Consider the following 14,733-nt stretch of genomic DNA (forward strand, 5'->3'; position numbering starts at 1 on the left):
TATTCATATTTTCGTCTGGAAAATTAAAGAAATCAGCTACATCCAGATGCATAGGCTCAATATTATCTTCAGAGATAAAATTTGTCTCTGGATTATTTTCTGCCCTTTTTAATGATGCCTGATATAGCTGAACCAGACGTTTTGACGACCGGCAAATCCGCGACCAGTGCCCCACACCTCCACATCTATGACATATTGTTTCTGAATTATTCTTCGGTAAAGCTTCTGGCTTTTTACCCTGCCTTTTATATTGCTGGTTATTTCTCGGTGCCAGCCGGGAATCATGATTAAAAATTTTTCTTTGACTACGACCACGACCATGACCACGACTGGGGCCATGACCTCTTTCTCGTTGGTTAGAATTTGCCTGATTCACTTCAGAGAGTGGCAAAGAACCAACTGGCCGACTATCATGATTTTTCATTAATAGTTCATTATGTCTTTCAGCAATAAGAAGGTGAGAAAGTAATTCAGAATATTTTTTAAATTCTTTTTCGCGATATTGCTGCTGCAGGAGCATATTCGCGGGTGGAAATGTGGAGTATGTCTTTTCAAGTTTATCTTGCTCAGTGATCTCTTCTCCTCATAAATTTAACTGAGCTATAATTCTAAATAAAGCAGAATTATATTCAGTTATATTTTTGAAATCTATTAATCTCAGATTTAGCCAATCATGACGAGCTTGTGGAAGCATGACCAACTTCAGGTGGTCATATCTTTCTTTTAAATTTTTCCACAATTTAAGAGGGTCTTTTAATGTAAGATATTGTAATTTTAGCCCCTCGTCAAGATGGTGACGGAGAAATATCATGGCTTTAGCACGGTCTTGATTGGATGCCATATTGTCATCTTTAATGGTGTCTGCCAGATCCATTGATTCTAAATGAATTTCGGCATCAAGTGCCCATGATGAGTAGCCTTTTCCAGAGATATCAAGAACAGTAAATTCAATTTTGGAAATATTTGCCATTTTATAAAAATAAAAATAAATAAAACTCTTACCACTTTTGTTACCTTGAAAAATTAGCCGGATCCTCGTGCTGATAACATATTGTAAAATAGACTAGATTAATAATTTAAGAAGGAGAAAATAATAACAAGAGAGATTAAGAGAAATAAGAAGGAGGAAGTAATTGCTCTACGTGTTTTCTGTATTATTTTCTTGGCATTCATCTTAATGCCAATGTTGGCATATATATATAAGACGATACTCAATATGATAGCAGCCCAAGTGGGCAAGTTGCCCACTTCAAGTGGGGCCCACTTGGGAAAATAACATCCATTTTCCTAACAAAGTATATGTTTTGGATATATAATGTATAATCTTCAAAGATTAGAAAATGGTCTCCTTGACTAACCCGTTTATGTCGGGTGGACCCGAAAAAGCCCAATTTAGTAATTAAAAAAATTCATGTAAAGCTTTAAACCCTCGTTCGTTCGAAACCCTAGCCCTCTTTTTTGGCGTCGCCTCCATTGCTGCATTTTGGGGCATTGTGATGCTTTATCTCCCTCTTCATAGCTGCTGCATCTCTCTTCTCTGAATAAGTTGGAAATATTATTTTTTGAGCTTCTCGAGAATGCTTGAAGTTAATAGAAGCAGCTCAGTTGAGTGGAAGCCGTCGCCGGTGGTAGCTTTAGCTACTAGCGTCGATGATTCTCAGGTCGCCGCCGCTCGAGAGGATGGTTCTCTTGAGATTTGGCTTGTTTCACCTGGCTCCGTCGGCTGGCACTGTCAACTTGTACGAATATATATATATATATATTGTTTTTTTGATTTGGAATAGCTTAGAATGTGCTCACGTACGTACTGGGTCTATTTGGAATTAAGTGGAGAAAAATAGATAGTGATTATTTATATAATCAGCTTGGGATTGAGATAATAGGGTCGTTTTCTGTTATCAAAATTGGAATTAGGGTCGTTGTTAACGAGATTGAGTTTTTTTTTTTGATTTTGAATAGCTTAGAATGTGCTCACGTAGTGGGTGTATTTGTCATCAAATGGGTTTAAATGGAGCAAAATAGATAGTGATGATTTATATAATCGATTCTAACTAGCTTGGGATTGAGATATTAGGGTCCTTTTCTGTTATCAAAATTGGAACTTGGGTTGTTGTTAACACGATTGAGTTTTTTCTTTTTAATGTGTGTGCAGGTAATACATGGAAATCCTAATTCAAGGGTTTCCTCGTTGGCTTGGTGTCAGTCGGGATCGAGAAAATTGCCTGCAGGTCGGTTATTTTCTTCCAGCATTGATGGATCAGTTTACGAGTGGGATCTTTTCGATTTGACTCAGAAGGTACGTCCACAAACTTGAGCAACATCTGTTGTTGTTGCTGTAATCTTTTCAGAAACTCATTTGAGGAGCACTGCAATTCTGCTTTTTTATGCTATCTCTTGCTTACTATTCTATTTGCTTCTTACTTTGTGGTTGTTAGAAAGTAGAGCCAACTCTAGCAAGTGAATTAATGTGATAAGTGCATGAATATATTGATTGACCCAATGGAAGGAAACTACCTATGCAAAATATACTTGTTTGAGGGGTGGCTGGTGTATGATATGATGAGTGATTTCTCACCCTTAAAAGGTATACTTAGTTTAGCAGTGGAATGAAATGGACCTGAATTGAGTTCAATGGTATGGAGGATTCATGTAACAGAGGTTTTGTAATTGAGGCATGGTTGGTTGATCTATGAGTGGATGGAAATACGATCAACAAGATGAACTTCTTGACTGCTTTTTTTTAACATAGAAAATAAGGCAAATTGACCTACCACATAAAAGAAATTTGACATTTTGTCACGGTGATTGTCATTATACAAAATTATATGATCTTATCTATCTATTTCCTTTCCTCTGCCAATATTCTACTTTTTTCAAGTGCACAAATTAGTGGATTTCCTTCAAACTGTTTGTGAAAAAGCTACCTTTAGCTTCCATTTTTATGGTTTTAAGAGACTCAAAGAGATGAAATCCTCTAATATTATTTTCCCTTAATGAGTGGAACGTAGTCAGAAAATGGCAAGTACTTTTGTTAAATGCTTACGAGCTGCATGATGTTATAAGCTATAATTTTAGCTCTAATTGTGTAAGATACTTTACTGTTCCAGTGCCTTGCATGGATTTGGCATAAAATAAGTCTTTACGGCTGGGATTTGGGTCATCGCAGATCAATGTACTTCAAGAGCCATCCATTGCTTACCTGTAGTCTTATATTTGGTTTTGACGAATGGAGTAATGTTTTTGTTTCTATTTTTGCTGGCAGGCTGTTCTAGATTCTATTGGTGTTTCAATATGGCAGATGGCTGTGGAGCCATGCAATATTTCACAGCTTCATCAAAATATAAAGAAATATGAGAATGGTCATGTTAGTCTTACAAATGGTGCTAGCAGCGATAGTGAGAGCAGTGAAGGTGAAGAGGATGATGACTCAGTTGTTATTCACGTGGATGATGTTAGTGAAAATTGTCGAATTGCATTTGCTTGTGACGATGGTGTTCGTATTTACACTGTTTCGGATGAGGAGAATTTGTCTGACAAAAGATTGTTGCCTACGGTCAGTGGTGAGACAGCTACCCCTAAGAGTCAAAGTGCAAATATCTGTTTGTTGCTTTGAGATTTTCATAGTTAATTTTTGGATAATTGCAGCGCGTACGTTGAGTGTCACTTGGGGTTCTGATGTGAAGAGGATATATTCTGGTAGTAGTGACGGGTATGTTCTATTTTGAACTTAACTATGTGCTGTACATTTACTTATTGGTTTCTGATGAAAACTGAATTGAGGCATAACATTGGCGGAAAAATGACTGTTTATTCTTTATGGTGTGTCCACTGTGAAATTCTGAGTGGAGATTGTTTCTTTGCAGGGTTATAAGATGTTGGGATGTCAAGCGTGCATATGAAATCTACAGGATAACAGTGGGTCTTGGAGGTTTGGGTAGTGGATCTGATCTATGCATATGGTCATTGCTTGCATTGAGGTGAAGATCAAATTGGCAACCCTTCTCTGAAAAGTTTTGGAAAGAAAGATAGCTCATCCCCCCCACCTCCACCCCCACCCCCCCAAAATAAAAAAAAAATCTTTGTGTTTTCTAATATTTTCATTTTCATAATGCTTCCAACTTCATCCTGCTGTTTGCAGATGTGGTACCCTGGTTAGTGCAGATAGCAGTGGGAGTGTTCAATTCTGGGACTCCCAGCATGGAACTCTTTTACAGTCACATTCTAGTCATAAGGGTGACGCGAATGCTTTAGCAGCATCTCCCAACCATAGTAGAGTATTTTCTGCTGGTTCTGATGGTCAGGTACATAAACAACACTCCCTAGCTGAAGAAAAATCTCTATTGGAGTGCATGCCATTTGTGCTCAATCCACTAGGATCTCATTGAGCCTGTATTTGTTTATGTTTACCAAGATATTGATGAGCTGACTGATAATATGCCAAATGAAGTTCCGTGTTTATGCATTTCGTAGATAATGCTAGGTTAATTGTTGAAACTAGCATGGATGTCATCCAGAAGTTTGAACTATGGAAAACACTGTAACTGTATGAGTAGAAGTAATATAGAATATGGAAAAAAAGTCAAAAATACCCTTCTACTTCCATCTATTAGCTAAGTTTATCCCTAGTTACACTACAGGGTCAAATATGCCCTGCTGTTACCAAAGGATGCATATATACCCTATTTTGGATGGAATTCCCCAAATCAAACAAAACTACCCGATTTCCCTTTAATAACTCACTCCACTATTTTAACCCGACCCAACCCACTAAACTAAATAACCAATATCAAATTAAACTCAATTATAAACACCCCTCTTCAAAACGTTATATGATTTTTTTTCTTTTCTTCTTCTTAAAGAGTTTTTAGATTTGGAGAAAAAACAAAAGCAGGGATTGTGTGTATCGGCTTTGTGCTATTATAGAGCTTTGCTCGAAAGTGTTCTCTGCAAAAATGATTTTTGGGGAAGATGGGCAGTTGTGTTTCATCTGTTCACTGGAAATTTTCTACAATCATTTTCCCCACATATTTGGTTTCAATTTTTTTTTTCAAATCTGTGTTCATCTATTTGCTATTCTCAAACGTCCACAGCTTTTTGGGAAAAAAATCTTCTCATTATTTGATGTGATGATGCCATGTGATGGTAAATAATTACATAAGTATTTTGAGTGAATAAGTTAATCTGTAATTCCACGCACAAAAAAGGAAGAAGAAGAAGACAAACACTGGAGATGATTTAACAACAAGCAGATAAAAAAATTATTGAAAAGGCTGAAACTTGATACCTGAGGAACAATGTAGGGATGAAACTGAACAAAGGAAGCAAATAGAAGAAAACAGAGATAAAGAGGGTAGCAAGTAACAAGAACAGATTTAATAGATTGGGGTATTTATAATTGGGTTCAATTTGATATTGGTTATTTAGTTTAGTGGGTCGGGTCGAGTTAAAAAAGTGGAGTGGGTTGTTTAGGAGAAATCGGGTATTTTTGTTTGATTGGGGGATTCCATCCCAAATAGGGGCGCATTTGCATACTTTGGTAATGGTAGGAGCATATTAGAGGGATATTTTTGACCATTTTTCCTATAGAATATATTTATTTCCAGTTTAATCAACATACATATAGTGAAGTTGAGGTGAAATTAGGTAGGATTGCGGTACCTAAATTCAGAAAATTCAAATATCTAAACCTCTATGCTTGTCCAAAATTACTAGTTACAAAAAATTTGGTACTTGTCCGAAGTGTATCAATTACCACCTTGAGGTATCATGTGACATAGGGGTACTAGGTCAGCCACACAGTTTAAATAATTTGAGACTTGGGACAAATTTGGGGGGTGGGAGCAGTTATTGTTAGAAGCAAGAAGTTCAAAAAACAAGGGCCCTATAGATTTAAGCCAGAAAAGGAAGCACATGCTTCACAATTTTAGAAGAATAGCAAAATGAATATTGCACAAATAAATAAAATAACCAAGTAAACAAGAACTCAACAAAAATAATATCTATTAGTAAATCTTGCTAGGTGCTTGCTTTGGTTTCTTGCTTTGTCTTCATTCAATTCAGATTTGCTTGCATAGTGCAGGAAATAAATGCTTTTTAAGATTCTTGCTTTCTTTTCCATTCATGTCTTCTATTATATCAAAAGAAAGTACATCAATTGTTTCCAAGGATTCAAAGTCGAGCTCTTGCTTTTTGAATCTAGAGAAGGTTGGCGATTGAATTGGTGGTAGGATAGGAATGAGAGAGGAAGGAAATTGATGATAAGGGAAATGGAGTGATGGAAGAGAAACAGAGGCGCTATGTATCTGCTGATGTGTACGAAAGAGAACTAACTAGTAGAGACTACTAAGTGTGTGAGATGGACTGGGCTTTAGTGGATGTGTGAGCAAGGTCAGAGGAAATTGCGAAAGAGTGGGAATGTTGACAGCAGTGCTTTGTAAAGATCTCAAATTCGCACTCTTTTGGGGATGTTTAAGTTTTGTTTAATAGAAATACAATTGCTACCTTCCTAAAAAAAAGAGATGCTGCATTTTTAATAAACAGGTTGAATATTTTGTGAGAGAAAAAGATAATATGTCTGAAGCATTTATAATTGTTAGTTGCTTAAGTTGTAGTACATAGATTAAATAGTGTGTCTAAAGAAAACAAAAATTATGTTAGAAGCATTTGATTAATGTTGCTTCAGAGACCTGACTTCCGCATTTCTGTTGTTCGTGCTTTCCTGTTTTTTGTTATTTCAATTTTATGAAATAACTTGGAGTGCGTGTGAAACTTCACTTTCTTTTCTATTTCTTTCTATCATTCTTTCTTAAAAGAAATTGCTTAAGGTAAATGAAAGTGAAAGAAAAACGCAAAGAGTTGACCTCTGGGTAGAACAGAGGGTTTCTGCATTTTTATAAGAATGTATCTGTTATCTTCTTTGATTTTATTTGAGATTTCTCAGCTATAATTGTTTAAGAGAACTCAATTAAAGCTTGCTTTTATAGCTGCTAATGTTTTGCTACTGCTTTTAGGTTATACTTTATAAGCTCTCAGCCAATGAGGTTGAGTCTCATGATGGAGACATTTCTTCTGTAGTCATGAAGAAATGGATTTATGTTGGTCATGTGAGGGCCCATACACATGATGTAAGGGCATTGACAGTTGCTGTACCCATTGCTCATGAAGGTCCGTTACTTAGTTGTGCCTGTCGCTCACTGAAATTGATGTTGAAATCTTGGTTCTGTTTTAATTTTGGACTGAAAGATATCCCTTTATTTTGGGTTTGTTATACTTATTGTTTAACTCTTCTCTTTTTCAGAGCCCATAGTTGAACAGATGGTGAAGAAGCATCGTTCTAGGGAGAAGCCCCTTGAGTTTAGTTACCATAAATGGGCACATTTGGGTGTGCCGATGCTTATCTCAGGTGGTGATGACACTAAACTTTTTGCATACTCTGCAAAGGAATTCACCAAATTTTCTCCACACGATATTTGTCCCTCACCTCAGAGGCCACCCATACAACTTGCAGTAAATACAATTTTCAGTCAGGCTTCCTTACTCTTAGTCCAGGCTTCGTACTGGATAGATATTTTTTGTGTTTGTGTGAAAAATGGGGTTGTGTCCGACAGCTGTGGCCCATCTAGCGGGGCTGCAAGAACAGATCTGGTGGCGCGTGTTAAGTGCAAAACTTCGAGGAAGATCACATGCAGTGCAATTTCTCCTTCAGGTGTACTGTTTGCTTATTCTGACCATGTAAGACCCCACCTTTTTGAACTTAAGAAGAGTGGTGCTGGCAAGAGTGCATGGACTGTCAGCCGAAGGAAGCTCCCTTCGGGACTTCCATTTGCCCATTCAGTGGTTTTCAGTGCAGATTCTTCTCGAATGATGATAGTGGGGTGTGACAGAAGGATCTATGTGAGTAATTCTGTCGTCCAATTTATTTTCTGTAGTTTTAAGTGATAAATGTGTTTCATCTTTAAAGTCGGGGTGATAGTTCACGACGTTTTTTTTATGTTGCAATCACTTCTGAGCTGTGAGTATATGACAACTTTTCTGAGGTGTTACTCTGAATATCGTAGGGAGTTAATAGGTGGTAAGGTTCGTACTAATGTTGTGAAACCTTTTAATCATGACTCATGATTTTAGAACTACACTAACTTAAAGAACTACAGTGATCAGAACTCCTCCCGTTCACATATTTTATGTCACCTAGTCTCCATTTACGTGGATGGAAGTATTGTTTTGTGTTCATCTTTTTAAAATTATTATAAAGATTTAGAAAAACAAAAAAAATTGTATTTTGAAATGTCACTCGTTCTAGTGTGAACATGAGGAACTAAAACAAAACTTGGCAACTTTTGGAAGATATTTGCGGCTTATATTATGTCACCATACAAGTAGATAATGAAGTTTTCATGAATTGAAAAGTTATTACATTCCTAACGTCACATACCAGGAAATTATGAGGTTCTTTAATTAATTAAAAAAGGCGAACGATGAATAAAAGGAATTATGAAGTTTTTAAGAATTAATTGTAATTAACAATTTTATCCAACAATCTTGGGGCTTGTGCTTCTACAAGAATATATAGATAATAGAGAGAGAGTGGACTTTTCTTGTGTGTCGTACCTGGCTACCCACACAATTTCATCTGTGTAGGCACGGGATAGCTGGTCACGAAGTCAAAGTACTGTATAAATATGATGAATCCTCTGATGCGAATTTAATATAAATAATTCATAGCTGACCCATGAAGTGTAGTATACGGATGGATTAAATTGAATTGAATTGATTGCTGTATGATGTACATGTACAGGTCCTTAACCAATATGTACAAAGGCAAGCAGATGTTAGCTTTATGTGGTTTGTACATATAAAGTTCTGGTGAATAGATACATATTATTTGCTTATTTAATTTCCTACAATAAAGATAGAAATTGATTCAGCCTAGTGATCACCTTCCATAAACTTTGTCCTGCTAGTGAATTTGAACCAGTGTTGAGAGAAGTGTTCACTCAGTCACGTAAAGCGACAAAGCGGAGCGACGGGAGATGCCCTCATTTTCACAAGTCGAAATGCGATGTCACTGAAGCTTGCGCTTCCAGTGACGAGCTGACAAAGCAACCAGCTATGACTTTGTTGTTTCTTACTTCTGAGCTTTTACCATTAAAAGAGAAAAAAAGAAACAAAAAGCCAGACAATTACCCAGCTAATCAGAACCCAGAATTCGTTCACTGACACTTCTGGCTTGAATCTGATCTAGCAGCCAGGTGCTTCTTTCTCCTCCTCTTCTTCTGCTTCCTCCTCTTCTACCTTTCTTCTTTGAAGTTTCACTGCTTCAGAACCTGTAACCCTGCGTTAGTGCTCTGAAGAAGAAGTGCTTTCATATTGGCCTTCAATTCTGTTGTCAACAGTAATGTCCTCTTGAGTTAATCCTTTTCTTCCGAAGATGCAAGAGCTGATGTATCTTGTTAATTTGGACCAATGTTAATAGGATAGTGCAGAGGTGGTGACAACAGTGAATGGACAATAAAAAGTATCAATCCCATGATAAAGTGTAGTAGTACTTGAGGTATAACTGTGATGTTTTCATGAATGCATATAGTCTCTGACTCTTGTCTTCTCTTCTAGGTGGTTGATGTGGTAAGCTTGGAACTAATTCATGTTTTTACCCCTCGTCGTAAAGAGCACTGCGAAGAATTGCCACCAAATGAACCTCCCATTACGAGAATGTTCACTAGTGCAGATGGGCAATGGTTAGCTGCTGTCAACTGCTTTGGAGATGTATATATATTTAATCTAGAGATACAGAGGTGCGGGCCTTCTATTAGAAATGTATCTAGTATCTGATCTATCTTAAATTTCCCCATTGTGGTTATCTTATGTTTTGTTCCATAAACTTCTAGGTTCACTATATGACCAGTAGAGGATTTTTTATAGGGTCAAATATTTTGTCATGTTCTTGTGAATTAAAAATGTGTAATACATCATTTCCAGCATTGCACGTTTATCTCTTGAGTAGAACTCGCATTTTCCACTTGATAACTTCAGCTGTCAAGACCTTCATCTTGTATTTCCTATTCGAGCACTGACTGAATTTTTTTGTTTTAACAGGCAACATTGGTTTATATCAAGATTGAATGGTTCTTCCATTACAGCGGGTGGTTTTACTCCTAGAAATAGTAATGTGCTTATAGTATCCACATCTTCGAACCAGGTATATGCCTTTGATGTTGAAGCTAAACAACTAGGAGAATGGTCCAACCGGACTACATTCTCTCTGCCGAGAAGATTTCAAGAATTTCCTGGAGAAGTGATTGGGCTTTCTTTTGCTCCTTCTACTAATTCATCATCTGTCATTGTCTACAGTTCAAGGTGTGTCTTTGGCAGTTTTTGCTAAAGCTGTTTTTGAGTTTTTGTTACTCGGTTTTCTGCTGTCTTGTCTGGTTGAATTCTTTTGGTGGCATCTCACCGGAGGTTCGTTTTAATGTGCATTAGTTTATATTGGCCTTTACTAGATAGGGTCCATTAGTAAATGTGACACTTCTTTTAGAGAATGGTAAATAACATAGAACGCGGGTTGGCCTCTTAATTGGAGCTAAGTAATAAAGAAATGGACTTGTCGAGGCTTGTCATTTTATATGTTTGGATACAAAGATTTCGCTTTTGATGCATCTAGGCACATCAACACACATCAGAAGTAGCAGTCGTCAGCACATGTGATATGCTGTGGATTGCTGTGGTTCAATCATTATAGCTGATGAGATTGTTTTAAAGTAATTTACTAGCTGAAAGTTCTCTCTTTTTTCTTTTTTGGCTGTGTTAAGATATCCAATTCCTTATCTGCATGACTGCACCCAAGGGTGTGGCCTAGTTGAATGAAGTGGGAGGAGAACCAATGAGGTCTTATATACAAATCCAACGAAGACAAAAAAACACTAGGAGATTTCTTCTCATCTGTCTAAATTTTGGTAGGCATAGTTACTGGGTACCCGTGTTGGTGGAAGGTAACAGGTATCCAAAGGAATAGCTGAGGTCGACACAAACTGGCCCTGACACCACACATTAAAAAAAATAAAATGAAATTGAATTCCTTATCCAACCTAATACTGGTCCAACTCATTCTTAGAAGCGTTCAGTTGAACACCCAACCAAGTATGAAGGAACAACCTGTGGCTTTAATATTTTATGGAGATTTATAATGTCTAAGCAGTGTATGCTTCAGTACGTGTACCTTTCAGTGGTCCAATGAAATTTCGTTGACCATGAACTAGTCCTTTTCCTGCATATTCCTTCTCAGTTTGTTGGATCTTTCTCAAGTTCTCTATCTGTTTTAACTTGAAAATCTTAATTGCATTGTTTCAGTGCTTTAGTTCCATAAATGTCAGATGATTAACGTTTTATGGCTTTATTATGTAGGGCGATGTGCTTGATTGACTTTGGGTTGCCAGTTGGTGATGATGGCGATACTGACTTAGCTAATGGTCAAGATTTAGCTTTGAAGAAGCTACATAATAGTTCTCCTGCAAATGGGACCTTAAAGCGCAAGTTGAAAGGGAATGACTTAGATTTGAAACAAATAGGTAGAAAGAATTTTGAATTTTGTGCTTTCAGGGATCCTGTTTTATTTGTTGGACATCTTTCAAGAACTTCCACCTTGATCATAGACAAACCTTGGATTCAAGTGGTTAAAACTCTTGATGCTCCACCCGTTCACAGACGTATTTTTGGGACATAACTCTTATCCCAGTTTTTGTTACAACTTACTAGGGAACGTTACGTTGGGAGTATTCAACCAATAGATTCTTCTTTGTTGTTAGTTGGAGTTTGGGTGCAGAAAACGTTTGAAATGAATTCTCAAGTTTCAGTATAGCTGCACTTCACTTCACTTCATCTGCAGGAGTTGTATGGAAATTGCGTGGACCTGTAAATATAACTTGTGAGCTTTACGAAGTGTCCGTTAGCCTGTTCAGATATTGACTAATGTTTTCATGTATCAATTATTTTTTCCAAGTTTCTGTATCAATCAGTTTTGCCCCTTGAAACAAACATTTTCATCTGCAATGTTAAAGTCATTTTCTCCTCCCTTGCTTTTAGTTGTTATTAGGTTTGGTCTTTTTCTGATTTTCTTGGATGTTCAAAGTTTTGGATCATTTTGTTTATTCTGTTGTTATCACCTTTTCTTAATTCTTACTGTTTATTCAATGAAGAAAGCATAGCCGAGGTTCTTTCAAAATTTGAAAATTTCCACTGTTTGTACATCATAAGGTATAGTCACAAGCCCTTGTTGGTTCTCCATATCGTTTGGACAATCACATTCCATATAATGAACTGCTCCAAGCATTCCTCACCCTATCAAACAAAAAAATAACACGCAAAACTAGGTTAGCTTCAAAAACCAGAATGCAACTTGAATTAATTGAATTGATATTCCCCAGTGACATACATGTTTGTATAAATATCTTGATGACGTTGAAATCATGATCGAATTGGGATCTCATTGCCACCCCACATTCAATGTCTAAGTTTATAATAAAGGACATTTCAATCACCAGTCGTTTTCTCTTGTCGACCAATAGCCGTATTGTCATCAATGTATAAAAATAGATAACAAAATCTAGATTTGTAAAGAAAATCTTCTAGCTTATTTCCTTCTCTGAACACATGTGTAATCTCAATTTGTAATTGTTGCATTGCATCATCTGTGTTGATTTTGATTATACCTCTGATTGGTTTCTTCCACTTAACCAAACAATGATATAGCCTAGGCTTGTAATTTCTCAAGAATTGTATCTCTGTTTGGCCAATCTGTTGGTGCTGAAGTTAACCAGGGATAATTGACTCAAATAATCTAATTAATTGTCAATTGGACCTGATAAACCATCCTTCCTAGGGATTATTTCCTTCATATTTCCTTGAATTCCTTCTCTTCCATAATTCCCATGTATAATAACTAGTAAGACTCTATGTATGTGCTGAAGTTTTGGAGTTTGAAAAGATGTCCACCACTTTAAGATTACTTGTTGAAGTTGCAACCATTAATGTAACCTGCACAAGAAGCAAATTGTCCTCATTGCCTTGCAACTATTGGAGATGCTAGAAATAAATGTTTCATTGTCTCCTCTTTATAATCATCACAACACCAACATCTACATACTCCATTGATGTTCATTCTTTTTAGATTATCATCAGTTGAGATTCTTCTCATCCATGCCCTCCAAAGGAAAAAAAACTGATTTGAAGTGGTAGTCCTTTTGTCCATATATGTTAAAAGATAAAATTATGAAAAAATATTGATAAATTATATCAAAGTATTATTTTTATGTATAAAATACATTTTAAAAATTTATATATATGGTGTCAGGTTGGTTTGGTTCGAATTAAACTTTTTTAGTTAAAATCAAACTAGCTCAAGTATAGTCAATTGTTTTTTCAATATCAAACCAAGTCTAACCAAATCATTAGTCAAATTTTTTTCTATTTAACTCGATTTGCAGTTTGATTTTATTCACCCCTAAATGTGCCGATTTAACTCGTAAGTAGATTTTGATTCTTCCATATATTTTAAATTATGAGTAAAGAAAGAAAAAGCTAAGTTAGAAAGAGTAGTGCTAAATGAATCTTGGGCCTAACTAAGCTCAAAAAAGAAGGACGGTTCAATTACATATAAGGAAGCACAAGACCCCTTTCAAGTTTCGTCACAGATGTGATAGTCATTTCATTCATCAACGTAACTAGATATGCACACATGTAGTCTATGGTGCCCATAAAAAAAAAACAAGTCAACTGACCATCTTATGATCAGATCTTTGAAAAATAATTATTATTATGGAGTTTGAAATTTCACATGTGAAATTCTATTATAATAACTTGTGAAATTTGAAAGTCTATGATAATGACTAAGTTTGGTTGGGGCTGAAAATGACTATTTGTAAATTTTACGTACGTGAAAGCAAAAGGGAAATTTGACATGCTATTTTGGCTAGGGTGCTTATTGGATTTGGTTTGATTTTGTGTGTTATCGATTTTTAATTTATAAATACAATAATCAGACAATCAAATCATAAAAAATCAATTTGATTTAAACAATAAGAAAATGCGACTATAATTATTATTTTTTGCTTTGTCTTATTATCATTTGTTTTATTAGAAAATATAACAATGGAGAAAAAAGCTTTGAGGCATGAAAGATTACTATCTTTAAAGAATTATTGCCTATATGTTCTTAAGGGGATTACAAACAATTTTCTATCAGGATACAACAAAGCCAAAACTATATATGTAATTGAATCGCTACATCAGAGAATTCATCATATTTATAGAGTATGTTAAGAAGACCTTTCAAAACAGTCGCTCCTTTTTTAAACAGACGCAACTTTCTGTTTAATTAAAATTTAAATATTAATTCAAATATTAAATAAACAAATGACGAAAAATAAAATATTTAATATAATTAAAGATCTGACCCAATCCGCACCCAAGTCCAAGTCATTTATATATATGTATATATAAAAGAAGACTTACTCAATTAAATAGACTAAATGGGCTAGGCCTTAAAAGGGTATAAAAAGTGGCTTGTCCCACCGATGTGGAAACTTGCACCATCCCTCACATATTACAACTAATAGAACAACCCCCACTAGTTTGTAATATGTTTTATAATGTCACGCATATCGAAAAGACATGTTCGTACCAAAAATCAACATATCATCAACATAAAGACAAATGACAACTCCATAATTTTTTGAGAATTTG

At 35.8% G+C, this 14,733-nt stretch overlaps 1 protein-coding gene and 1 non-coding gene across 2 annotated transcripts; both read left to right on the forward strand.

Annotated features, from left to right (window-relative positions):
- Nucleotides 1–1,411: 1,411 nt before the first annotated feature.
- On the forward strand, nt 1,412–12,068 carry LOC129880625 (WD repeat-containing protein PCN-like). The gene is made up of 11 exons (XM_055954745.1): nt 1,412–1,739; nt 2,153–2,296; nt 3,263–3,560; nt 3,646–3,709; nt 3,864–3,977; nt 4,139–4,301; nt 7,011–7,164; nt 7,298–7,893; nt 9,610–9,791; nt 10,093–10,353; nt 11,398–12,068. The coding sequence occupies exons 1-11, from the start codon at nt 1,578–1,580 to the stop codon at nt 11,714–11,716; spliced, it is 2,457 nt and encodes an 818-aa protein (XP_055810720.1). The 5' UTR covers nt 1,412–1,577; the 3' UTR covers nt 11,717–12,068.
- LOC129904152 (small nucleolar RNA snoR135) lies at nt 4,885–5,028 on the forward strand. Its single transcript, XR_008770391.1, has one exon. It is a non-coding gene; the product is annotated as a small nucleolar RNA snoR135 (small nucleolar RNA).
- Nucleotides 12,069–14,733: the final 2,665 nt, after the last annotated feature.

Source organism: Solanum dulcamara, chromosome 1 (assembly GCF_947179165.1).
Source record: "Solanum dulcamara chromosome 1, daSolDulc1.2, whole genome shotgun sequence".
Lineage (NCBI taxonomy): Eukaryota > Viridiplantae > Streptophyta > Magnoliopsida > Solanales > Solanaceae > Solanum > Solanum dulcamara.

Excerpts from the sequence above, each read along its gene's own strand:
- LOC129880625 (XM_055954745.1), top strand. The coding sequence starts at position 1,578 with ATGCTTGAAGTTAATAGAAGCAGCTCAGTTGAGTGGAAGCCGTCGCCG. Across the intron at positions 3,561-3,645 it reads ATTGTTGCCTACGGTCAGTG|CGCGTACGTTGAGTGTCACT; the intron begins GTGAGACAGCTA and ends GGATAATTGCAG. Across the intron at positions 3,978-4,138 it reads TGGTCATTGCTTGCATTGAG|ATGTGGTACCCTGGTTAGTG; the intron begins GTGAAGATCAAA and ends TGCTGTTTGCAG.